At 41.5% G+C, this 25,263-nt stretch overlaps 1 protein-coding gene across 3 annotated transcripts in view; it reads right to left on the reverse strand.

Moving 5' to 3' along the window:
* Positions 1-6,653: 6,653 nt before the first annotated feature.
* PPP1R1C (protein phosphatase 1 regulatory inhibitor subunit 1C) overlaps positions 6,654-25,263 on the reverse strand; it is a 64,100-nt gene continuing 45,490 nt past the window's right edge. For all 3 annotated transcript variants that reach the window (XM_049805291.1, XM_049805264.1, XM_049805301.1), the window contains one exon: positions 6,654-7,824. In XM_049805291.1, coding sequence (XP_049661248.1) covers positions 7,810-7,824 — 15 coding nt within the window. In that variant the 3' untranslated portion in view covers positions 6,654-7,809. The remainder of the gene's footprint in view (positions 7,825-25,263) is intronic.

The raw sequence follows: 25,263 nt of genomic DNA on the forward strand, positions 1-25,263 counted from the left end.
TCCTTCTTCCCAGATGCTACCCCAGCTACATACGCAAAGGACCTTCTTCTGTTGTATAGATTCCAGAAGTCAAAGAAGCCACTACTGTGACCAGAATAACTTCAAATTAACAAATGAATCAAGATGCCCAGTGGTGTCTGAAATGTGTATTTTTAACAGACTATACAGTTATTACATGAGAAAGAGGAAAATGTAAGTACGACTAACATTGTTCAACAGGAACTTAAAGAGATTTAGATTTACAATAGTTTAGCAGGCAATGGTTTGTCTGAGGCGGGGGGTGGTGTGTGTGTGTGTGTGCGCATCCGCTTTTAAATCATTCTTTGAAAAATCACATCCTTGAAAACCAGTATGGAAAAATAAGTGGAAATGGCATTTAATACTATGAGGGGAAAAAAGTGTCCTCTGTCAAACACACTATGCAAACATTTAGGCCACTTCCCTGGGATAATTTTACTTTCCTGGTCATTTAATTATTTAATGGGTCTCCAGATACCCCTTTTCCATGTCCCAGGCAAACATACAGATTTTTTATCAAACTGTGAATGTGTAAGTAGTCCCCTGGGAACAAAGAAGCAAGTCATAACTACAAAGTTAGAAGTGCAAAAAATCTCTTATAAAACCTGGGATTTTTACTGTTTTGGGCTGAGCTTTGCTGCAAAATACTTCTCTTGTGCTTAGGCAAGTCCTTTGCCTACAGCCCTTTTGTGGAGAACTGTTGGAGAACTTCCCATTAGCTGAGCTTGGATAGATAGTATCTTAACTAAATATGCTCTTCTGACAAATTACATAATATATGAACTTTGAAGCTGATGAGTTTCATGCATTTGTAACATCCTGTATAGATCATTATTACAAACCTGAAGTAATATAACATTATACATAAGGTGGTCAAAATCAAAATGTTGGGTACAATCTGGGCCTTGAGCTGGAACACGGTTAAGCAGAATGGGTAGCTTTTCCCCTTTTGTGTGGATTGTAGTTCTAAAGCAATCTCATCATCACATAGGGTCTCATGTTGACGCACTTACAAGCAACATTCCTGAACCTGCAAGAAGGACTTTCATTAGAATAAGATTTTGGGACTTGTGTCATCAAATAACATTAAAGTATTTGCTATTTATTTGTATAAAGCCTCATGTGATTATCTTCATCCAAATTCAATGAGCCAAAGGGTCAAAATCACCTATGACACGATTCCATGAAAATCAAGAGGCCCGGTGTCATTATACCAGAAATTAATTTGATAACTGGATAGTAATTGGTTGTCTCTTGCTTTCTCTGTATTCAGCTGGTTTACTCATGTTTTCTGCAGTAGAGGGTACTCTGTGGGTCTAATGTCTCTGTACAAAGCACTACTCAACTTTAAGCCATCTTAAATTCTTTTATGGAAATTGTGCTTCCTTTTCTCTGAGATCTCTCTCCTTTGAGAGAGAACTGTATTTTTCTTACCAGTCAGAAATGAACATTCACCTTTATTGTTTGGGGTAGTCCAGTTGTTCACAACTGGAATGAAGGGCAGCGTATTTGTGTCAAGCATTGTAACATGATGCATGATGTATCTTTATTTTAGCATTCCTGTCCGTGAAAGACCCCTATTCTGTTAGTCACCAGGTGGTTTTGGGGTAGGGCAGAACTGTGGCTGCAGCCAGAGTAGTTCTGGGGGACATGTGTGTGTTCTCAAGTAAATAGTAGGTACAGGAGCAGGGCTACAAAGTTGGTATTTCCAGTAAATTAGAGAATGAAAATGGCAGGAGCAATTTAAATATTATTTATAATTGACCTTCATGTCTGTTTTTAATATTCAATCTGCTGAGTGTTTAAAAAAGCAATTAAAAGTCCCATATAATGTTAAAACCCTTGATAAATGTAATAAACAAATGACATATTCAAAAGAGAGAATCTATGTCCCATTAGGAGAGAAAAGGAAAGATGAGAGCAACATATGGCAGTATAATTAGCATGATTAGGGAAGCACATCAACAGAATTTATGCTGCAGGGAAAATGTAATAAGAAACCAACACACTTTCCTCACTGCCTTGAAAACTGCAAATATCACTCTCTGAAAAGGAGAGGATGCAGAAAGGCTCTCTGGCATTTAAAGCTGTAACTTGTGTTCTTCAGTCGTTATTAAAGATGCACACAGCCATCTGCAAACCATTTATTTTTTGCAGAGTTCACATTGTCCCATTGCTTTGATTAATAAGGAGCAATATTACACCTCAGCTGCTTTTCAGAAAGATGCTATTTTGGAAACCTAATTAATACTCATTCCACAGTTAGCTTGAGGTGTTCGTTAGTGCCAGATACTGAGTTCTTATTTGTTTCTCATTATGTGGAGAGTATTGCTTCTCAATGCCAACGTTTTTGTTTTTCATTTTGGAATAACCTTTCGACACTCTCGCTTCCCACAGCCCTCCCTTCAGAAGAGCTAATAACACCTGTCATCATTATTTTAACATGCCTATTATGTCTGTTGAAGACAATGTGGGCTATTTACATAGATAGAGCTATCCTGATGCACAGCAAATATTCCTGCCATTTTCTGAACAGTTGGGCAAAAGAGAAAAGCAAAATTTAGAAAACTTGGCAATGCAATTCAAATCTCAGCTTACCACTAAGGGTCAGTATATACTAAGCAAATGAATCATTACAAAATTGAAGTCGAGTATGTTTGGCCTAGCAGTAGTACAAAATACTTTTTCTGCCCTAAAAAGCCCACCTTCTTTAATAAACAAAGCAAAATAAATTTAAAAACCTCAAAAACCCTGTAGCAGAAATATAGACATTGAACTTGTATAAACTCCATCAGCCAAATTTGCTGTAGCTGGAGATGAGTAGCATCTTACCAAGCACCCTGAGGTTTAGTAGAGGTGCACAAATAGCTTGCTTGAGATTTGCCCGACGTGCTGCTGTCCTCACTGGAGGGTGAAGGAGAGAATACAGCAAAACAGGAGGCATTTAGCATCTACTTTGTTGCCAAGTAAAATGCTCTGCATGAAAAGGTCAAATGTAATTGCATGTGTCAGGAATCAACAGAACAACTGAAACTCTTACTGCAGCTCACCATTGCACTGAGCTGCTCAGGAAAAATAAAAAAAAAAAAAAAAAAAAAGAAAAAAAAAGAAGAAAAGAAGAAAACAGAAAAAGAGAACAACTGTGGGCCTGGGCACCAACGTGGATGCCATAGGAGAGGAAGAAAGGGGAGCTTTAGGGACAGCATGTTTTAAATATGCCCTTACATTGTACCCCCAGGGTTAGGGGACAGATGATGCCCTACGTACTTCAGGAATAAGGTGCCTCATAGAAACCACTGTGTCCCAATCTGCAAGAGAAAGAAAATGAGGGGGGGAATGCTGCACTGAGCTAGGGCATATCATTGTACGGTGCCAGCTGCTGGGCTCGTACAAAAGCAGCCGCACAGCCCGCAGGAGCCCTGCTTAGGTCCCTCCCCAACCACCCGCAGCACTGCAGCCTACCCAGACCAGCTCTGGAGAGAGCTTGGACAGTCACCCAACAGTTTGCCTCGTGGAATAAAAAAAAGAAAGCATTTTTTTTAAAGAGCAAAAGCTGCCACCAACCTGACCCTCAGTATTGTAGTCTGTTAGAGGAAGTGGAGATGGAGTGGAAGTTCCTCCCTTACTGACTGGCCTGGACCCTGGACACCGTGGGAGACCCTGGCCCAAGCAGAGGCCACAGGACCTCTGCCTGCAGCCCGTCTTGGAGTCGACACAATAGTGTTGGATGTGATAGTTTTGGTTCAATAGCACCAGCAGTGTAAGAACTAATGGAGATTTTTCAGTTTACATTTTTGAGGAGAAATAATGACAGCAGGCAAAGACAGTGGGGTAGTCTTTGAAGACTTCAACAGCATTTATGGCAATCTCAAAAAAAAAAAAAAAAAGGCAAGAAATTCCGTAATTAAATTGATAGCAGGATAAGAGAAGTTTTCCTGTACAGTACACAACGTATTTTCCCAAAGGAAAGTGTGCTGATGGCCAAAACCTGTGGCCATTCTCAAGCAAAATTCCTCTGACTTCAGTGGAAATTTTGCTTTAGAAAGGACTTTTAAATCGTGGCTCTTACTTTGAATCTATTTAAGTATTATCTGGTTTTGCACCTGGGAGAATAAACAACATATACCATCCTAGAAGTCAAACCATGGAATTTTTCCAAATAACTTATTAGCAGAATGTCTCAATAAATTTCTCTGAAGAGAAGAACCTGTCATGGAATAATAAATATAGCATAAGAAAAAGAAATAAGCCTGTAAAATGCAATAACAAAACGCCTTTAACCCACTGTACTTTAATGAGTTAAGGGATACTGGGAAAAGACTGAGATCAGTCCGAGGAGACAGTTTCCTTTCAATTCTGCAAATAACATTTCCTGCAATACCTTGAAAGCAAGAGCAACAGCAAACATACCACAGCATGGAATGGCAGTAGATTTAAGAACATGTAGAGGAGAAGGAGAAAAAGACACAAATCAGAGTTGCTTATTAAGAAAGAACTATGTTCATTACTTGCCTGAGTAGTTTTTTTCTTCTTTCTTTTTCCATCAGCCCACTTGTGGAAAATTGACTAATATGACCCATCTCTAAAAATCCTGCTCCCACCAAACCTGTAAGACTGCCCAGCAGGAGGAGGTCTTGTGAGAGGAGACAGCTCAAACAGCGAACATGTCATCGCCATTTTCCTTCAAGGTGTTTTCATATTGCCATTTTCTTTGAGGCACTTGGCGTTCACTAACTTTTTGTTTACTTTCTCCATCCCCATTGATTTGTTTACACTAAAACAAAAGATGACATTAAAGGATTTTTTTTTGTTGTTTTAAACCATACTTTTAGTGACAAAAACACCTCGGGCAACAATGATTGACCACTGACTCGCACAAAGAGGTCTACAACGTTCAAGTATACCTATGTGGAGCTCACCATGCTGTGAGACAACCAGAGCTTTCAATTACACGCCAAAGCATACGAGAGGCTCTCTATCTAAGGCTGCTGTTTTTAAATGTCAGAAGCTGCGGCAAAGCCCAGAAAAGACCTAGTTTAGTAAGCAGACTGCTTTTCCTGACCTTCCTTTCTGATTTCCCCACACCCAGATATTTCTGTCATGGGGTTCACTGACAAACCACTGCAGTGTTTCTGCTCTGCTTCATGACAAGCACTTTTTTTCTGGCCTCTGTTGTTTTCCTGATTCTTTCCTTATAGCTCCACTTACTGTGTGCCTCACAAATGGAAGATCAGACACACAGGCTTTGTTTATCTTTTTAAGCTAAAAAATGGCTGATGTATAAAAAAATGTGCATCCTGACTTTAGCCTTCAGATGAGGTCCCACCAGCAAATGATGTCAGGGTGGATCCATAGTAATATCTCTGCAACAAGTCCTGTCCCTTTGCCAGAAAGGATGAGTCTATTCCTGTAGTCAGACATGCTGCTTGCATAACCTTGGGTCAAGAGAGAGAAAGATACAGGGTTTTAAAATGATAAAACACAGCTGGAATATTTAGAGATGGGCACATGATAAGAACTGGATTTAGAGATGCATCTAAATAGTAGCATGGCTATCTGAGGCTCTTATCAGACCTTGATGCTTCATCCAGATCATGGCTGTAAAACACAATTGTCCGCTTGTTGCTGCAGTAACGATCCTGGAAACATGCAGATCCAGTTAAAAATAAATCTTTTTTTTTTTCCTATTATTTATAAAGTGTAATCATCCTCAAGTCCAGCAGTCATCCTGAAACAGGGTGTTCAGTGATGGATTCTCCAAGTTCTTATCATATGTTTTGTGTTGCCTTTGAAATGTTGAGATTCCAAAGTGTTCAATATGTTGTCTTGGTTTCAACTATTGTAAATCACACACAATTTTTCATTTGCCCATAAGTCCTAGAGAGTCCTCATCTGAAGCCTGTGAGTACTGATAACCAGCAAAAAGCCATCAATATCAAAAGAGCTTTATTAGCTAGCAACACAGATAAATGGTGAAGGTTAAACACCGATGGCTGTTTTACAACTGGGAGTGCTGTGGCAACCAGTGACTGTGAAAAGCCTAGTACTGTGCAAAAGCAAACCTGCAGCAAAGCTGGGACCGGAGCCCAGCTCTTCTTGCTACCGTTCCAGACTTAACTGGTCCATTCAAATGGTTTCTTAAGGGTCACTTCCTTATTTTTGTTGTTTGTGGCATAAAAAGCCCTCAGTCCTGTAAGTCCCATAGCTGCTTCTGTACAACTGAAGAGTCTTTCTGTCAGTCCTTCTTGCATACCCATGCTGAGCTGGAGTCACAGATCCTGCTTGCAGTGTTTCTACAGAAAATGGCAATGAAGAGGACAGATAGAGAGATACACAGGGAGGGCAAAAAGTTGGCTCCCAAATATACAGAAACACTTGTTGACAGATCCTGTTCTCAGCAGGTCTTTGTGGAAGACCTCAGTTTGAAAGTGAAATCACCATGCAAGGCATAGACAAAAGGCTCTGTGTTTTCATACACTTCATCTCTCTCCTTTTTTTTTTTTTTTTTTTTTTTTTTTTTTTTTTTTTGCTAGCCCAGTCCTTTAAAAGAGAGTTAAAGCAGTGGAAAGTTAAACCATGGCTAAAACTTTGTATCAAAGGCAAACAGTTAATACAAAATGACAGTGACTTGGTTTAAAAATTGGCCATTGATAAAAAAGGAAAGGATCTGTCAAGTGCAACTTTGAAGAAAGATGGTTTTCCTTCTCCAGCTTATTTCATTTTATGCCATAGATTTTGCATGGTCTAACAAATAAAAATGTTGGTATGAAACATGCCACACTTCAACCAAAAACCCTAGGGCTCAGACACATGCTAAATCACTGCAGCTTGATATGCTACCATTTACTGGTTGAAACTGTGACAAACAGAGTAGTCTGGCCCTCTCTCTCAGAGAAGGCTGTACCCTGTACTTACCACAGGTGATGAAGGTGAATATCAGCATTTCCTGTGGCTCAGCTGGTGTGCGGGACCCTGCTCACAGGTCTTGCGCACTCCTGTATTTTCCCTGACTCCCAAACCGAAACTTTTTCTCATGCCTCCAGATAACAATGAACTTGCATAAAGAGAAATTGTTCCTGCTGATGTGAATAGGTAGCCTCAAGACCAAAAGCAAGACAAGTACTTTAAGTGTTGCATATCCAGGGAACATGGGAAAGAGTGTCTTTGCATCCTTCTCTAGACTAAGAGTCCCCCCTGCCTACCTTGTTTCTATCTACATTACTGCAAACAACTCTAACGTTACTGGTAAAAGCTGCCCTTAACTGAAAGGATCATTTTATACGAACATTCCTCTGCACACTAGACAAACCCACTGTACAGTATACAATCTTGTCTAAATGAACATATTATATATTTTGTAGCTTTAAATCGGTTTTATTTACAACAGGCCTTAGAGTACAGCTCACACGTGGTAGTTAAGCTCTGGCAGTACTGACATCAGGTCACTAACACATTTGCAAATTACATTTCTAAGTCATAGAAAATGAAAGAAAAATGACTTTAAAATAACTGTTTTATCTTCGGGTATAAGGATCACAGAACATGTTTGCAGGTGGCTGTAAAACCCATCCAAGGGCGCTCCCCAGGGAGCCCCGGAGCCGCCGGCACGCCAAGCGCTGCGGTGCGGGGACACAAGCAGTGGCAAATGGTCTGATGCACACACGGCTGTGCAGTTCAGTTACCCTCCATGATGGGGCTCGAGGCGTGTCCACGCCGTTTAATGGCCCCACTCCTCTTCCCTTTCACTAACTCCTTCTTCTTCCTCTGGAAACGCTGACTCACTCTGACTCTTCAGGTGCTTGATCCCTGAAAACAAAGAAATCACAGTTAAAGTTGTGTTAGCTCACGTCAGACATTTTTTTTCCTGAAGGAAGAAACAAACAAAACCCCAAACTAATGGCAAGCTTTTTAATGCCCATACTGACTCCCTTTTTAACAAACCTCTTAGTTCAAACAATACTATGGTGTATTTCCAACAGAAATATTCTCTTCCTTCAATATAGGGTCTTAAGAAATTTACCATGTTTTGTTGAAAAAACTGCTGAGAGACACCTTGTAGAACAGTATTTACTTCTCTTTTCCTTGGTAATCCTCGATCAGCTTAGTATTGCCCATCTCAAGCGAGTTAAAAGTTTTCAAGACTCAGACAGTAGACAAGGAAATTATTCTACCAGAATTTCAACTCGAGCCTCTTTCTGAGACTAGTCTGCTGAAGGTCATCACTCACGCAGACCCCGTGGCCCCACGATCGGCTTCCCGTGTGCACCAGAGTTGTTCTCCAGTGTGCCTCCCCGTAGCCTGCACATGACCTGCAGAGCTGTCCTGGTGCAAAGAGAACGTTGCACCCAACAGAGAGGGAACTGCTGGTACCGAAGCCATGGCAAGACTGGATCTTTTCTCACATAGAGAATGTATTCTGTTGACCTCCAAATACCACGTGGGGCTGCATGAAGAGGGTAAACACCTGCCACAGGATATTTGGAAGTATAGGTTTGAGGAAAGTTGTGAAGTTCCCACTGCTGGCTGGTTTCAGCCAGCAAGTGAAGTAGGATCCACAAAAGTTAATCAAATTGCAAAGTTATTTTCCCTGTCCCATGTTCAATACAAGCAAGCAGGCCTCAATGAATGGGCCTAATGCCATCTTCTCAGCTCCACCTCGGTGTGATAGAAGAACTCAAAAAAGGAGGCAAAATCAAGCTGAGAAGATGATAGAGAGGAGATACCAGAGTTGAAGGGTTGTTATTTTCAAAAAAATCTAGACCAGCAAAAAAGGCACAAGGTTAGCTTCTGGGTTCCCTAGTTTTTGACAAAAACAGTTGTAGTGGGAACATAACTCTTAGTAAAAAATGCATGATTTCAACAAAATGTAAGCCTGAATTAGGTTTTCTGGTGTCATTACTGCCATAACATGGAAACATTTTTGGTTTGATTACAGATCATACATAGTACTACTCACCATTTCTAACTGTCAGGAGAAAAGGCTTCCCTTATGCATCAGTTCCTCTGTTGAGGAGAAATTGCATCCCAGACACTATAGATAACCACAGCTGGATAATCAAACACCCCACTGTCATAGCACTTGTAGAGGCACAATTTTCAAAAAGGTGTGCACCCTTAAGGCATGCAGGGCAAGACCCATATTACATCAGATTGTGAGTAAGAGGAATTGATGGTGTAGGTCCAAGAGTCATGGCCCCAGCATCACTTAACCTGCAGGTTCCTACACTTCACTGTTTATGTCCACACCACTCCAAAATATGGGAGAGTTTTTTCCAAATACATCACTTGAAAAAACTTTCAACATAAGTTATTCCAGTTCAACAGTTACAAAGAGCTGAAAACAGGATCTTACAACAGGTCATACAACAGGAGCGCAGCCAGCTCCACTGCCAACAGGAGCCCATCACTGCTCTGTGCTGGGCTCTGGGCTCCTCTCTCTTTTTTTTCCACACAAACGACAGCACTTGGTTCCCTGGAAAACTGTTGTTCAGATGTAAACAAGCAAAGGAATTAATGCTCTCAAGCCACAGTACTTGTAGGTGTGCCCTGCAATAATCAAACCATTTCCAATTAAGTAGCTGTGATACGTGAAGAAACACTTAGGGTGCTCAGCTACAGCCAAGCTGGCCTCTTTAGCAACACCCTTTAGCAAGACAAACACTTTAAATAAGATTTCCCCTAACTATAGGTTAATGGACATTCATTTCAAAATGGTGCTGTGTTTGTATGGCAAATCGGTCTCCTGTTGTTTACCTCTGGACTTAGAGAGCCATTTCTTGCACATTCAGAGTACCCATCTAATAGCTACTCTTCGGTACTTCAGAGAGGAATTGCTAGGAGCCAGAATGCATCATTTTTTAGGGAGTTTTTCAAAGATGAAAAAGGGAAAGTTATGGACAGAAAAGAAGGCATGTGATATACAGTTAGTGTGATGACACTTCATGGAACAGTATTTTTGGTAGGCATGAAGACTTTTGGCTACGTGGTTTAATTGTGATATTCAACGTTAAAATTGCAGCAACTGGAGAGAAATTATATCAATGAGCGTTACCCATTGATTTTCACATAGCAGGCAGCTATCAATCTTATTTAATGATTTTTCATAACCTCTGTTCTACAACCTGCCTTCACCTCTGCCAGTCATTTAATACCAGAGTGTCATTTGGAAGTAAAGACTCACAGGGTTTCCTGCATTGACCAATAAGCGCACAACACTCGATGTCATTGTTAATAAGCCTCAAGATGTTCCGACAGCATCAAGTTGTCAGAATTAACTGACCCTACATGTGGCATTATGAAACAAGATGCTCAGGTACACAACAAAATAAGTTAGTGTGAATCGACACACAGGTCATGAAAGTCCCATCAGTAACACATGGACATGTGTGACAGAAAAGGCTGGTGGCTTTCCTAAAAAGATACGTTTCATGCACAAAGCATCAGAATTTACAGCACAAAAAAAAGTCTGGGGTAATAAAAAATACTTAGTTAAAATCATAGCAATCATACTCTTAGATTAAATGCTTATCTAGCCAGGTAAGATTGCAGTAACCTATCGTGGCTGCCAAGGGTGGTCAGAAGACATTGGAGCTGAGCGTGTCGTCTAGGAGCACACTGGCACATTCACCAACAGCTCCTGCTCAGCTAAAACAATTCAAGAGAAGAGGCCATTACAGTGGCTCTTGAGTGTCACTCCAGCGGGGTTATTCAAGATGTGGGCCCTGCCCTTTGTTAATACAAAGCAAAGGATAAGCAGGTATCAAGGTGGAGCTCTATTCATAGAGATATTTTTTCCTAAGTTGGATCTATTTATACCCAGTATCTTTGTTTAGCGATATCTAAATTGTTTGCTGAAAGCTTACATTCTGCTAGAGACCGAGTGAAAAGTTATTACTCAGGCCACCCCAACTGTTTTTACGACTGCTACTATGGTAACACTAATTTATTAGAAAGGATATTTCCTTCTCATCTTTTCAATCTTCATCTACCACCAACACAGTTCATGCCCTCAACTTTCTCAAACAGTAATCAGGAGGCACCAGAATGCTGTTGTTTGGGGTTTGTTTCTCTTCACTGATGAAGCACGGTAGTAAAGGTGAGCAACAAATATAGACTCTAAGATTTTACTCACAGAAAAAAAAAAAACAAAAACCAAAGCCAGGATATTTGGAGAGATATATGGGGATATTTTAGAAGACATTGTTTGTACCTACAGCAGATCCAAGTTAGAAACATCAAGTTACTGGTTCCACGTAAACTACACAAGCTTCATAATACCAGTTGCAAATGGGAAGGACTGCAAGTGTTGATCCACAGGGTCGCCCTGTCTCATCAGTGTCCTGTATTCCAGGCAGTGGGTAACTGAGTTTTTGTGCACTGTGCCTGCACTGTCCTGACACCCTTTCGTTTCTCACTGCCCTGCCCTCCTGGCCGGGTTGCCCTGCCTTGCTCTCCCCGTGCGTGCGTAGGTGGCTCACGGGGTCCGAACCGTCCCGCTGACCCCACGGGTCCCCAGTCCCCACCGCGTCCCACCCGACTGCTGCTCCCTACTGGCACACCCTGGCTGGGGCTGTGCTCTTCACCTGGGAGGTCTGACAGCAAAACCCCCTTCCAGCCACTTCCCACCACCCCCTGGAAACGGTTTCACACCCACAGTGTGTTCAAACTCACTCTTATTCTGCCTTAAAACAAAGCCTGTCTGAACACTGCCTCTTGGTTTCTTTTTCCCTTTCCCTCCTCCCCCTTCCTTTTGTGCTTCTAAAGCCAGGACAAGAATTGTTTTTCCTCAAAGGGCTCATATTTCACTGCAGGTAATTTAATCCAATTAATGCTGATGAAGAAACCCTTAATGCCAAGCCATATTCAACAGCCGTACACTAATACACTTTGAACTGGTAATTCTTTTTAGATGAAGTCACTGCCTTAAAACATATTTCTAGATTACTTATAAATTATGAGTGCAAATGGGACAACTTTCTGGCATTTTTTGCAGTCACATAATAACATCTATGCTGTTTAATCAACAGCTGTCTTTTTGCCTCTCTCCATCTGACCAAAGCACCAGATTAGAAGGCTAAGCAGTGTCACAAGGTATGAAATAACCAAGTGTTCCTGAATTAAATATCTCCTGGAAAAAAATAATAAATTGATTCAAGTAATTAAGGCAGCTCCCCGTCTTATTTAACACTTCTTCCTTCACCTCACTTCACTGCCCAAGGAACAGTGTTGACATTTACCAAACTCAGGGTTGAAGTCTGGTTGGTAATTTGAATTCCCTAAAGTTTGAAGGGTTATTTAGTTTTATGATTTGGAGCTGATCCTCTCTCTACCAAAAACACATTTCCAGATTTTCAGAAGGCAGTGAAAGGCAAAGGTGAGCTACAGACAAAGCAGCCTGATTTTCAGAGTTTCAGAACTCAGATCACTTTGAAATTATCAAGCAAAGCAGCTTGGCCAAAGAGGATAATGGCCAAATAAAAATGTCTACTTTATGCCAATCCTAAATGAAATATGTTCTGGATCCCTTAGCAAAAATGAGAATATCAAAACAAAAATCATGTATTCATGCCACTAAACAGGAAAATGATTTTTTCTTTTTTTATGGAACATTTTGTTTTGAATTTATCAGTCAAATATGTTTTGACTTCTTGGAGACTCCTTCCTCATTATTTTTCTTCCCAACTGAAATGAATTTTTGAATTAAAACAACAACAGAAAAAAACCCACAAAACTAATGTAATGAAAACGAGCATCCACCACAGGTCTTTGGCTAACTTGGATGCAGTGGGAGACAGTTGTGAAGGTGACAGAGCCCAGAAGAGCTGGCAGGTCTTCAGGGGCAGCCTCCTCCAAGCACAGGAGTGGTCCACTCTGATACAGGAAAACAAGTAGCTCTATCAGAAGACCATCCTGGCCAAGCAGGAACCCCATGACTGAGCTCCAATGCCAAGAAGATGACGCGCACAGTGGATGAAAGTCAAGACAAGGTAAAAATGAGGAATGTAGAAAAAAATACAGGCCCACAGTACAGGGATGGTGTTAGGAAAGCTCAAGCTCAGCTTGAGTTGAAACTAGCAAAGGGTGTCAGGGGCTAGAGGAAGAGTTTCTTTCCCCTGCCTTCACAGCAGAAGAAAAACAAGGACAATGTGGGCCAGCAGCTGCGTGGGGTGAGCGATCTTGACATAGAAAAGATTGAGGTGCCCAATACCTTCTTTGCCTTGGTCTGGACTGAGAAGGTCTACCAAGCCTTTGTGCCCACAGACAAGGTCCAAGGAGGAGAGGAAAGGTTGAGTCAGTGATCACTTGAGGAATCTTGGCCCACAGAAGTCCATGGGGCTGGTGGGCTGCATGGGAGGGTGCAGAAGCACCAGCTGGTGTCAGTGTGAGGCCATTCTCTGTCATCTTTGAAGGGTTGTGGAAAGCAGGAGAGGTCCTCCATTACTCTCCATGCATTAGGCTGTGCCTGCAATACTCTATTTGTCCCTGCCCTGTACAAGAAGATGTTGATAGACTTGTTCAAATCCGGTGGAGGCCCCCAGAGTGGTCAGGGGACTGAAGTGCATGACCTGTGAAGAGAGGCTGAGGGACCCGAGCTTGCTCAGCCAGGAGAAAGGGCAACTTTGGGGCATCTAACAGCAGCCTGCCTGTACCTATGGGGAGGTTAGCCAGAAGATGAAGATCTCTGGTCATGAATTGGAAGAGAGTATATTCTGACTGGATATAAGGAAGAAATTATTTCACTGAGTGTATTTAAGCCACCGGCATGGTTTCCCAGAGAGTCTGTGAAGTCTCTCTCCTAGGAGGTTTTCAGTACTGGACTAGACAAAGCCTTGAGCAATCTGGTTAAATTTCGAGCTGATTCTGCTTTGTGCATCAAGTGGGACTATGTGCTTTCCCAAGGTTCCTTGCAACCTGAATGACTATAAGATTTTATGAAATCAACACTCAGTAAATCCATCTTAGAATTTATAAAAGTATATTAACATTAACTCCATGACTGAAGGCTACATTTTGACCCAGGTGGAAGCTTCAAATGCCTCCTTTCCTTGGAACAGAGATGAAGCATCAGTCTAACCAGTCAGACTGATCTCAGGAACAAGGTTTCTTTTCACTCCTCAAAACCACGGGGCCAGACTAAGTCAGCATTTCAGTACTGATTTGGGGAAACAAACTAACTCATGATTAGGTTACGTGGAACACTGTGATCTATATATGCATATATGTCACACACATATATATATATATATATATATGTGAGCTGTATATGTTTGTATTTGTTCCCAAATACAAGGGAAGAAAACTATGGGATTAAGGGGTTACACTGGACCAAGTGCTACTGTATTTCTAACATCAAGGAACATGGAACACCTCTTGCATGTGACAGATATACCTACAGACAAAACGTCGCATAGAAATCACATCCCACTTGTGGCCCAGTGCATAGAAATGTCTAAGAAAAAATGTAATTTCCTGAGAGGGAGGCATAGGAGTGGGCTGTCCTGCAGAGCAAGTCCTAGCACACCTACTGCCTGCTGCTGAAACGGTGCACCTTTCTGCTGGGGTTTCAGGGGTAGATCTTTTGTCTCAGTCACACTCTGCTGGTGCATGATGCCTGAGGACTGCTGACTATCATTGTAGTTAAAAGAACATGCTCACTGCCTGCAGATGTAAGAGGTTTTAAATCCATATACTGTGCTAATAAAAACAAAGCCTGTGCACTCCTGTTACAAAAGAAATTGCTTTCTTGCTCAGCTAGGCATCTGCACAATGGAAGTAACAGAGACTCTCAACACTCCACAAGATGTTTTGCCAGATGATTCCAGAAGCGTCGGGTGCTCCATGTGAGGAAATGTACTCCCTTCTGCTGGTCAGTGCTGTTGCCACCTCCAGCAGAAGCTGAGGACTGTCAGAGCCCTCAAGAGCAGCTGCCTGGCAGAAACCTCCTGCCACAGGAGCTGGGTAGTTATTAAATGCTTTTCCTCGCTGTGACTTTCGTCAGTTCAACAGAATACAGCTTAACCACCCTCCTTTTTCAGCATTTTCTTCTTCACAGAAGTTTAGAAAAAGCAGGTTTAGTGATCTTTAAACGTTCATTGTCAGGTGCATGCCCACGACTGCCAAATTTATTTAAATGTAAGAAATACGTCTCGTCTTCCCTCTGCCCCATTTGGTGAAGGTATCAGAAACACAGTTGTCATTACTGGTCATCGAAAAACTCAAAGCTTACCTACTGCACACACACTGGAAACACACATCCTAGGTACTTTGACCTTCCTGATCAAAAATTTGTTTGTTTGGCCAGGAAAAAAATCATCCCTACTACATAATTTTTTTGTTTTAAACAGCTGAAATGCAGAAGGATATATATTCCGTGCAAGAGCAGGACACTAAACCAGTCAGGAAAATGCTATAGTTTCCCAAATGCCTATTTTGAGCTTTCTCTTGTTTCCTCTTTGCATAAATAACATGCTAGCTATCTCCATCATCTGTACAATCAGATCCTGAAACCTTTAATCCATTTTTACATAATTAGCTGGTTTAGACAAGCTCTTCTTGCATACAAGTCAGAGTTCAGTGCTTAAGATTTGGTTAGTAACCCCTTAAAAAACATTAACCCCATCCTTAACCCTACTTGCCTTTCCAGCTGTTGCCCAACTTTTCTCCCTCTACCATTCAGCTGACCAAAAATGATGCTCACTGATTCCATCTTACCTTTCCCCCTGCCCCTCACAGTACATCCTCCACTTCCTTTGATCAAGTTGACCTTGGACTCAGCCTGAAAGCTTTCTGGCAAAACTGCCTAGTGATCTCTGTCTTCATCTTTTCCAACTTGATGTCTTTGCTTCTGAGACTTTTTTGCGCTGGTTCTTCTTCCACTGTTTGTAACACTTTTCCCATTACCGCCTTCTGATGGTCCTTTTCCCTTTGCTCCAGCGTCTGAGGATGGGTGGCAGAGGCTGCAGGTTGTCTTCTACTCTTACAGTACTCCTGATCTTCAACAGTGTACTTCTCAAATGCAGAAATAATAAGCACCTTTATAAAGATTCTGATGGAAAGAGTTTGTTCCTTCTGTCCAAATTAAAACTCTAGAGTGCATCTTTGGCGGAAGCTTGCAGCAGTCTAAGACATTATCTCAAAGTGGTCAAAATCAAGCTCTTGATCTGCAGTCCTTTCCAAAATGCTTTGTTCATTCACTATGGACAACACCACCATTTTTTCCTGATGTTCAGGCTTACACATTTCTGATTTCCATGCTTCACTAGACCACCATATCCAATTTTCATCTAAGTCTTGCAAATTTTTCTTGCTTAATGTGCCCAATATGGTCTTTTCCATTTACCCAGTAAAAAGAGTCATGGAAACCCTCCTTATCCTGGGGTCTTCGCTACTACTACATCTCCTTCTCTAAGCTTTATAAACGTACCTTTGCTCCTGCATTCAGCATTCTGCAGTTACAATCACCTGAATAATTTCCACGATCACTTCCTACGCCACCACTGAGCAACTCACTTTCCCTCCTGAGTTTCCTCCATTGATTCCCTCCAAGATATTTTAGACTAATGGTGTCTATTTATGCTTTCAGGGAAAACTAAGTTTCTTTGCACACTGTGAGTACCACACGCTCTCATCTCAAATCAGGAACCGGTACAGCTTCAGTGCTCCATTTGCTAGGCTTTTAGATGAGCATTTTCATGCTTTTTCCCACACTGTACTGAATGCTGGAGAGATACAACTGTCAGTCTCCACGGCCACTTCCAAATTCTCCTCAAAATTCTCAGTTAAGGAATTTGAGAAAACAACCTGAGAACATTTCGGTCACCAGCGCGCTGGGACAAAGACTGTCGCATTCCTCCCTAACACTTCGTATCCGTTCCTGTGTTTGATTGCTACTCCCCACCCGGGAGTTCCCTGGTGCAACAGCTGACTTCTGTTAAATGTTTGAACAAGGTTTAATGCAGCATAGACCTAATCCCTGGCATGGGTTCCTGGGTGCTATGTAGCATCAACACAATATGACAAGAATTGTGGCATACAGTGATCAGGGGTGTTTACTATGTATGAACTAAGAGCTAGACCATGACTGGTATTTGTATGCAAACAGAAAATATGTTTTACATACCTTTCCTTGTGTTTCTTCATTCCCACCTACAAGAATGGCTTCAGTCTGCCAACCTGGCAGCAATTAATTTGTCTGCTGATGCTCATGTTCATAAATCACACCTGACCACCGGTGGCAGGAGGGTAGCCCTGCTTCTAAGCAGACCCGGCACAAGAGCAATGGGCCAGCCTTGCTGAGGGTAGCAGCCCTGGTGTGTCCCAAGGCATCCACTCTCTTGGGTGGTCCCTGAGCCATCAGTGGGCAGAAGAACATCAAAAAGTAATCTGGGATGTGCCAGCAATAAAACACACAGACCCAGACCTCGACAGTTCCCATGTGTGTGAGTGAGCAAACAGAAAAAACGTGAGGGAGAGAAGACAAAATAAAAATAAATGGATGCGGAAAGTTTTGTTTTATAGATGTGGGCAACTGTGAACAGTCTGCTTGATACAGCCTTTGGAAGTTTTCTACAAGTTAGGTTGTTCTTTGTTGAGAAAGACTGAAAAATGCTGCTCTGTGGAACTCTGTCAAAGGACTCTGAATGGTACTCATGCCTGTAAGCTTTTGTTAACCAAGGTTTCATGGTAAAGCAAAACTAATCACTTGAAGCTTGATAACCGACATGCAAAGGTCTGCCCTTACTCCTGTGGTCAATGAGTCTGAACACAACCAGGTCATTTGTTTGTTATTCCACAGGGCTTGGTCCCGCTCCTCCAGAAGTTAATGAGACTTTTTCTTACTGTTTTCAAAGAAAGAAGAGTCAGCTTTTGTAATTGATCTTAATTTCCAGTTACAAAGAAGAAATAACTTCAAGCAGCTACTGTTTATTTACAATGAATGTTTGTAAAATACTATAAATTAATGTTGTATGTGGCTTTAACATTTGAGTTATGAGATAAACAAAGTGACACAGAAAATTGGCACACTAGGTATTCTCAAACTGCTGTTTAGATTATCCAAGAAATAGCAGTCAGGCTGTCACTCTGTCCTGTACAGCTTCAAAGGCCAGCAGACATGGTGGGCCTTCAACGTTTAGAATAAAAGCAATCTGAAGCACCAGTGTGGCAGTTTAAACTATGTTGACATTTTAGCAAGCTATAAGTCAGCAAAAAACCTTGTGTGCTACATTATCTTATACCTAAGCTCAGGCTGAGGAGGAGAAAAAGATTCTCATGTGTCTGTTATGATTATGAGACCAAGATATTATTAAATCATGCCAATTTCATCTACTTTTTTTTCCTCTAATGTGCATCTCTTTCACAAATGCTGATGACTAAATGAAAGCAAATGATCAGAAGCATTAGCAAATATGACGGGTTTATGTAGGTCACATATCTGATCTGGAGCAGATCAGCTCATCAGCGTATTCAGCAGGTCACCACGGCCAACCTAAATGATTCTATGATTCTATGTTTGTGAATGATCATTCGGAAACCAAGCAACGAGGACTGACTAATTTTCTGAATGTCTACTGGTTGTTACTAACCCTTCTCTTAGCTTCCGCCATACGATACTCAGCCCTCACGGTGAGCCTTTTAAATGACAAATTTGGGGGCTCATGCTACTTTCTCCCAGTCAAAAGACTCAGTGTTAAACTATCACAATGAAGACTGTATGAGAGCAGCAAAATTCATGTTGCAAATGTCTGGCTGCTTTCCATTTTGTTCTCTCACACAGCACTTCCCACTCCATTTTTCCCTCTCAGAAGGCGCTTGAAGCAGCACTGGCTCCATAAGACTAGCGTGAAGGAGCTGCTTCAGCACAGAAAGGCTTTTGTCGGTCCTCCACAAGCTGGCCAGATCATGCACCAGAGACAGAGGTCAGCTGCGCTGTGGCTGAAGCGACTGCATCTCCCACTTACAGTAGCCAAAAGAGTAAACAGAGAGACTTTTGTCACCCCAGGCAACTTCTGCTAGTATGTAAACATCTCATTTTGCTGCTTCCTTCCTTCCCCTGCTAGCCCTCAGGCTGCAGAAGTCAGCCGGTCTTCAGAGTTCAAACGAACAGCAGAAGCCCCTGCGCCCAGCCAAGTGGCTGTTTCAGCCTGTAACAAACTCAGCCCCATGCTAATTGCCCTTTGGAAGAAGCCAGAAAACATTTCTTAGCTGAGTCAGTAGAGGACGGCTCTGGGTCAAACACCTCAACGACAGCGTGAGGAGAAAAGCACGCAGAGATGACTTCCAAGCCGGTGACGAAGCCGGACAGAACTGCCAGGCTCTCCTCCTGCACGGCTCCGTGCGCTGCTCTGGCTGGGCAGCTGGAGGCTGCAACCGGGAGAGGATTAACGTTTCTCAGCTGGGATTTTTTCATCCCAGTTTTTCATAGTTCAGAGACAGGCTTAGAGCTGTTGATAAGTGCGCTTGAATTCAACCAAGGCAGGCATATCTTCAAAGGTGCTGTGCTTTGACGGGTCCTGGGCAGCCTGTTAGAAGATCAGAATCCCCCCTCAGAAAGCAGCCGCCTGGAAGCCACGTTTTACTGGGCAATGTGTTTATTTGCTGGAATTGCTAAAACCTCACTTTTAACACCAGTACCACTCGCAGCCAAGCGGCTGTCTGTCTGAGAGTAGATCAAAATCACAGGACTGGCAGAATTGTTCCCTCATGTCAAAGGATTACACTAATTCCATCAAATAAAGGGCCACGTTTTCAAACCTGAATCAGCTGCTCCATAATAACAGAAGCCACTAGCTCTGCCACTGTCACAAAATAGGTATTAGAACTCACTGGCCTTTAAAGTTTACAAGTAGCATTTTCTAAGCATGCCTTCTTTAAATTAAAACATCTCACATTTTCCCAGGCAACTTCTGCAATTCTTATAATTCACCACATGCTGCTCCAGGCTAGTTTATGTTTCCAGTTTGAGACACTCTTGTAGGCTGACTACCTTAAAATAAGCCGTGAGGGAAAAAGCAGGAAATAGGTTTTACAGCTAGAAAATCACATCAGCTAAGACCTGGGAAAGCTGATGCTCAAGACAATATGAAATGATGCTCAATTTTTCAACTGCAGCATCTAAGTCCATTTAGAGGTAGAGACAAGACAAATATTAGTTATATAGACTGCTATGTACAAAATAAAATAATGTTATCATCTTACCTGCTGTAAGTAAATGAAGGGAAAGGTTAAGGATAATTAGATAAATCTTAACTTTCATAAGAAGTCTTAATTTCTGCATTCTAAAATGTATGCCATCATTCAACATAAATTATGGACCAAGTGCAGAATTAGGTTGAAGGGTGTGCTTTATGCCAGAGATTCAATTATATAAAAATAATTGTCCTTTCCTAGCCTTAAGATCAATGAGCATTTACAAAAGTTATTCTCCTCTTGTCTGTAGGAACAAATGCTTTGTTCACAGCTACCGTTCCTTTTTATGAGGATAAAAGAAAGAGTTCTGCTCCCAATATGTTAATATATTAAATGGTGATTTATATGTGAGAAAGGGAATTGAGTCTCATACCAATTTAATTTCCTCTAATCTGTTCCTGCTAATAGTGGCAACCAAGAACATTTTCTCTTTTTTTAATTTTTCCTTCCCTGGTTCTTAATGGGAAATCTCCAACCTGCTCTCCTGGCTACTTCTCTTACTTCAGCACAGTTATTCAAGACTTTATCTTTTCTAATACAAATCAGAAACGCATTCTTGTCCAAAACTGCTATCAAGGCTGCACAAACCAGTCTTCAAAGCAAATGCATAAGCATTTCTAAGGGATTTTACTTCAGCAATTAATTCTTGGGGAAAGTGCTGTACTACAGAACCTGAACTGAAGGAGTCTTTGCTGTTTAGATGTTGGGTGGACTGAGACTTGCACCTAGTTGGGATAGGAGGTAGTTATGGTTGCCATGATGTGGAAAAGTACACTGTAACAGAATAGTAGCATGGCTTTTTTTTTCATGCCATATGTTTTAACTTCAAATTAAATTGCTTCCATTCAAATGGCAATTTCCATTAGGGTTTAAAAAATCTATTGGCCGGCAGAGATCTCTTTATGGTGGGGACAGATGAAGCAGTATGCCTCTGCTGAAAAACCTGCAATGAAGGTAGCGTGTGGCACTGGCAGTGCCCCAGATGCTGGGGAGGGCTGCGACAGCCAGTCCAGGGCAAGGCAAACCCACTGCACAGTGGGTGCAGTGGCAGCACACGTGACAGAAGCGAAGTGAAAAAGGAAACTGCTGCTTAGCTGCAAACTTCTGAGCAGTAAGAACAAAGTGTAGCATTTTTAACTATGCTTTGTTTACAGTGCTTTGTTGCCAAATCGAAAGAAACATGTGATATAAACTCCAATTAGTAAAGCAAGGGAATGAAATCTTATACAGCAAAATGAGCTCTCCATGTGTGGCAGAACCACTGATAACAGTAACAACCACTTTTTCACTCTCCAGCCCAGCCCCTCCACAAACTGGATTTTGTGGATAAGGTGATTTTGTAGGTTCCCTTTAAAAAAAAACACAAACCAAACAATGTCAAAAATAAATGTACATAAATAAAAGTAAATAGGTCCATTCCCTTTGTGAAAACTAATACTTGCCTCATTATAATTTTGTGTGTGGTTGGGTCTCTGGATGGCAAAGAAGGTGTTTTTTTTAATTCCAGGGACATTTATACTTGTAGACTTTAATCATGTGAATAGGACCCTCATCCTGATCAGCTCTGTTTGTACTGCTCAGGCAAGTCTTTGCACTGCAATACAGCTGCGGTTCACAGCCCTTCAGGCAGTTAAGTTTTGCTGAGAAAGTTTCTCTGCAAAACTTAAATAACCTGTATAGGTAGTAATGTTTTTATGTCCTAAATATGTATAGGATTCTGTTAAGTATAAAAGGTAAGCTTTAAAAGTAGTGTATAAGGAATAAGGGGACGTAGGTACTTCTGCATTATAGAATACCATGGCAGACTTGAAGAGACATGAGACGTATAAGACTCTGTCCAGATTGAATGTACCAGGTATTTTAGAGCTATGGTTTAATTATCATACAATGACCAGCAGTTAAATTTAGGTCCGGCCACAGGTCAGATGTAGACAGAACTTGGGATCAAATTTCACCGAGATTTTAATGATAGCCCCCTTGGCTACAATATATAACTGGAAATGCTCATCCTTTGTTATATGGGGCCAGTGCTGCCACAATCTCACTAATTTTGGCCATGCTGCCTGGCAAAGGTTTTTGCTCAATGCAGAATTATTTGTTAAACATTGGGAAGGTTTTGTTTTGGTTTTAAGTACAAAATACGTGATTCTCCTCCTTGTTGCAATAATGATAAACCCTGTAAAAAGGTAACATAGTCAAAGCCATCCTTGCTTTTCCTGTACTTCCTAGGTCTTTATTTCCCTTGTTTCTTGCTCACTGCTGTGGCAACATAAGAACTGTCCCTGTGGGATGTCCAAGGGCAGCCTGGGTTTGTAGCTAAGCACCAGATGGCCACCTACCTTTAGGTACTTTAATATCGAACGCACTTGCCTGTGTTTCCTTATATGGTCAGCAGAGAAAGAGATTTCCAGGGCTTGATTCTTCACTTGGCAGCCTATAACAAGCCCAGGGTAGCTCCATGCCTGACTTGGTTTAAGCAGGACGTATTCAGGCCAGAGCATTTATAAAAATGACAGTAGCAGACTTCAATAGCTGAATATTTGCACTTCCTTGGAGCCTTACAATTTTTTTTTTTGCTTGTGATTAGAAAAACCCCTGAAATTCCAAAATTTCCTTTATGAGGAAAAAAAGGGAAAAAAAAATCACCAAAACATTTAGTATTAGCAGTATCAAAACATTTAGTTTTGCCTAGTTTGCTAAACATAAAAATCTAGACATGCGATAGGAAAATTAATTTAATTGTTATAGAAGTTCAAAACACAAAAGAAATAAAGTGTTTTGCATTCACAACCTTTCTGAAAAACTTGTGAAACATTTTCATCTCCACAACTTCATGAGCCATTTCCGAGCAGCTGCATTTCAGTTTTCTTTAGGCATTCTTGTCTGACTTCAAGGTTAATGGACAGCATTATCCAGCTGCTCCCTTTTTCCTGGACAACTCTGCTGTGGCTCTACTTTTTTGTATTTTGGCTGACATGGGGATTTTTCTGAGGTCATGAAACCTAAACAGATGAGAAAAAACTTACTGCCACATCCTGAGGGGAGAGAATCCTTGACAGAGAAGGGGAGGCTGCAATACTGAGAAGCAGAAGCCTGAGTACATGATGGGGTGAATGAAGTCCTGCATGTAACCACTGAGCAGCTTTTGCTGTTTCACAGCTGCTTCTGGCCTGGCATGGTACCCTCAGCATTCTGTTCAGTTTATATTCTGGATCCATATTTTCTATTTTTGTTACTCTCTTTGTGGCTATTACTTCTTTCCATGGTCTGGAGAAGTTACAGTGCAAAATTTGTTAATGGCAGATTTAAATCTCTTGCTGAATACTCTGTGCAGCCTGAGATTTCTAGGGTGCGGACAAAAAGCTTTCCAGTGAGTTGTACTTTTTAAAAGTAAGACAGGAGCAAAATCTTTGCTGGTGAGCCAAAATTCCAAGGCGGTTTCTCTGCCATACTTCCATGTGCTGTGTGGCTTTCACTTTTAATTAATCCAGTCTGTTTGGTTTCTGTCAGAAATCTATAAGCTTCTCTGTTAATTTGCTGATGAATCCCCTACTGAGATATAATTACAATCTTCATTGTGATCCTTCTTATGATGACAAAGGAGTTGGGAGTTTGGCATCAGCATAACCTGACCTCAGTAATATTGTAAACGTTGAAATGAACTCTTCTTTTAAGTATTTTATAAACACCTTTAAAATTACAAAAACATTGTAATGATTAAATGAGTGATTGATAGGTCAGTGTTTACATTAAATTATCCCCATCACAGTAGCTTCATGGGTGGCATATGAATAGCAGGCAATTACCATTTTCTTCATATTACAGATACTGTAGCTGTAGTCCTCACATCCAAGCAGGAATCTGTCAGGAAGAATGAGCCTCTTCAGTTTTTACCACCTCAGTGCCTGTGAGCTGCTGAGATCATCTCAAGCAGCTGGGATCCATTTCGGAAGACTGAAGCTGAAGAAGGCTTGAATCCTTCCCCTCCCTCTGCAGGAGGCATTTCATGCTAACCAAAGCAAAGCCTAAGAGATGAGTTATGAATCAAGTCAGCTTCACTGCCTAGGAGCACCAGAGTAGCTCTGGAAGGTCAGAGCCAGTCCCTCTTCTGGTTTCATTAACACCCCCTGGTGCTGGAGAGGTTTTTATCATGTTAAGAGCTGACTTGTTTGGGGCTTGCAGCCTACGCTAATCCTAAATTTTGGTTCTGAGACATTTTCCTAAGACACAGCATCGCCCAGACAAACTGACATTTAGAGAGCGCTCTTACCAAAATACGGAAGGTACCGCCACAAAGTAAGATGTCATCCATTGGACCGACAGGTGGAATACAGATATAGGCAGCTGCGGGTTGAAGTTTTCACTGTGCTTGCCATTACTGTGCTATGAAAAGTTTACGTTTCATAAATGTTAGGTAAAACAGCTATTGAATCACAGAATTTCTGAGGCTGGAAGGGACCTCCAGGGATTGTCTAGTCCAAACCCCTGGTCAACACAGTGTCAGCTGGAACAGGTTGCCTAGGACTGTATGCAGTCAGATTTTTAGTATCTCCAGGGATGGAGACTCTTCAAGCTTTCTAGGCAATTTGTTCCACTGTTTGACCACTGTCACAGAAAAAAAATAAATGAATAAAAAGTTTTTTCTTACATTTAAGGTGAATTTCCTGTATTTCAGCTTGTGCCAATTGACTCTTGTCCTCTCATTACATACAAGCTCCTCATTTGCTAGCACAGAGAAGTGTAGCCAAGGGAATTGTGCCTATCATTACTACTTCATAAGACATAACTGTATTTACACATAAAATTGCATCTCTAGTCTGGAAGATAACTGTGTAGAAGAGGCAGTGTGGATTGCAGACAGATTTCCCTGATTTTCAATACTGTTCCTAGTGTTCAACATAGGCTTTTTCAAAGAATCCGTGCTCCTAACTCCGAAAAGCATGCTGGCCCCTGAGAACCCAAGTCTTGTAGGCTGCAGCTAAAAAACATACTAGAGTGCCAGGAGGCAGCTCTGGGCATTGACCTACTCTGGCTGCACTGAACAACCATTAGCCAGGT

The sequence above is a fragment of the Accipiter gentilis genome, chromosome 1, assembly GCF_929443795.1.
Source record: "Accipiter gentilis chromosome 1, bAccGen1.1, whole genome shotgun sequence".
Taxonomy (NCBI): Eukaryota; Metazoa; Chordata; class Aves; order Accipitriformes; family Accipitridae; genus Astur; species Astur gentilis.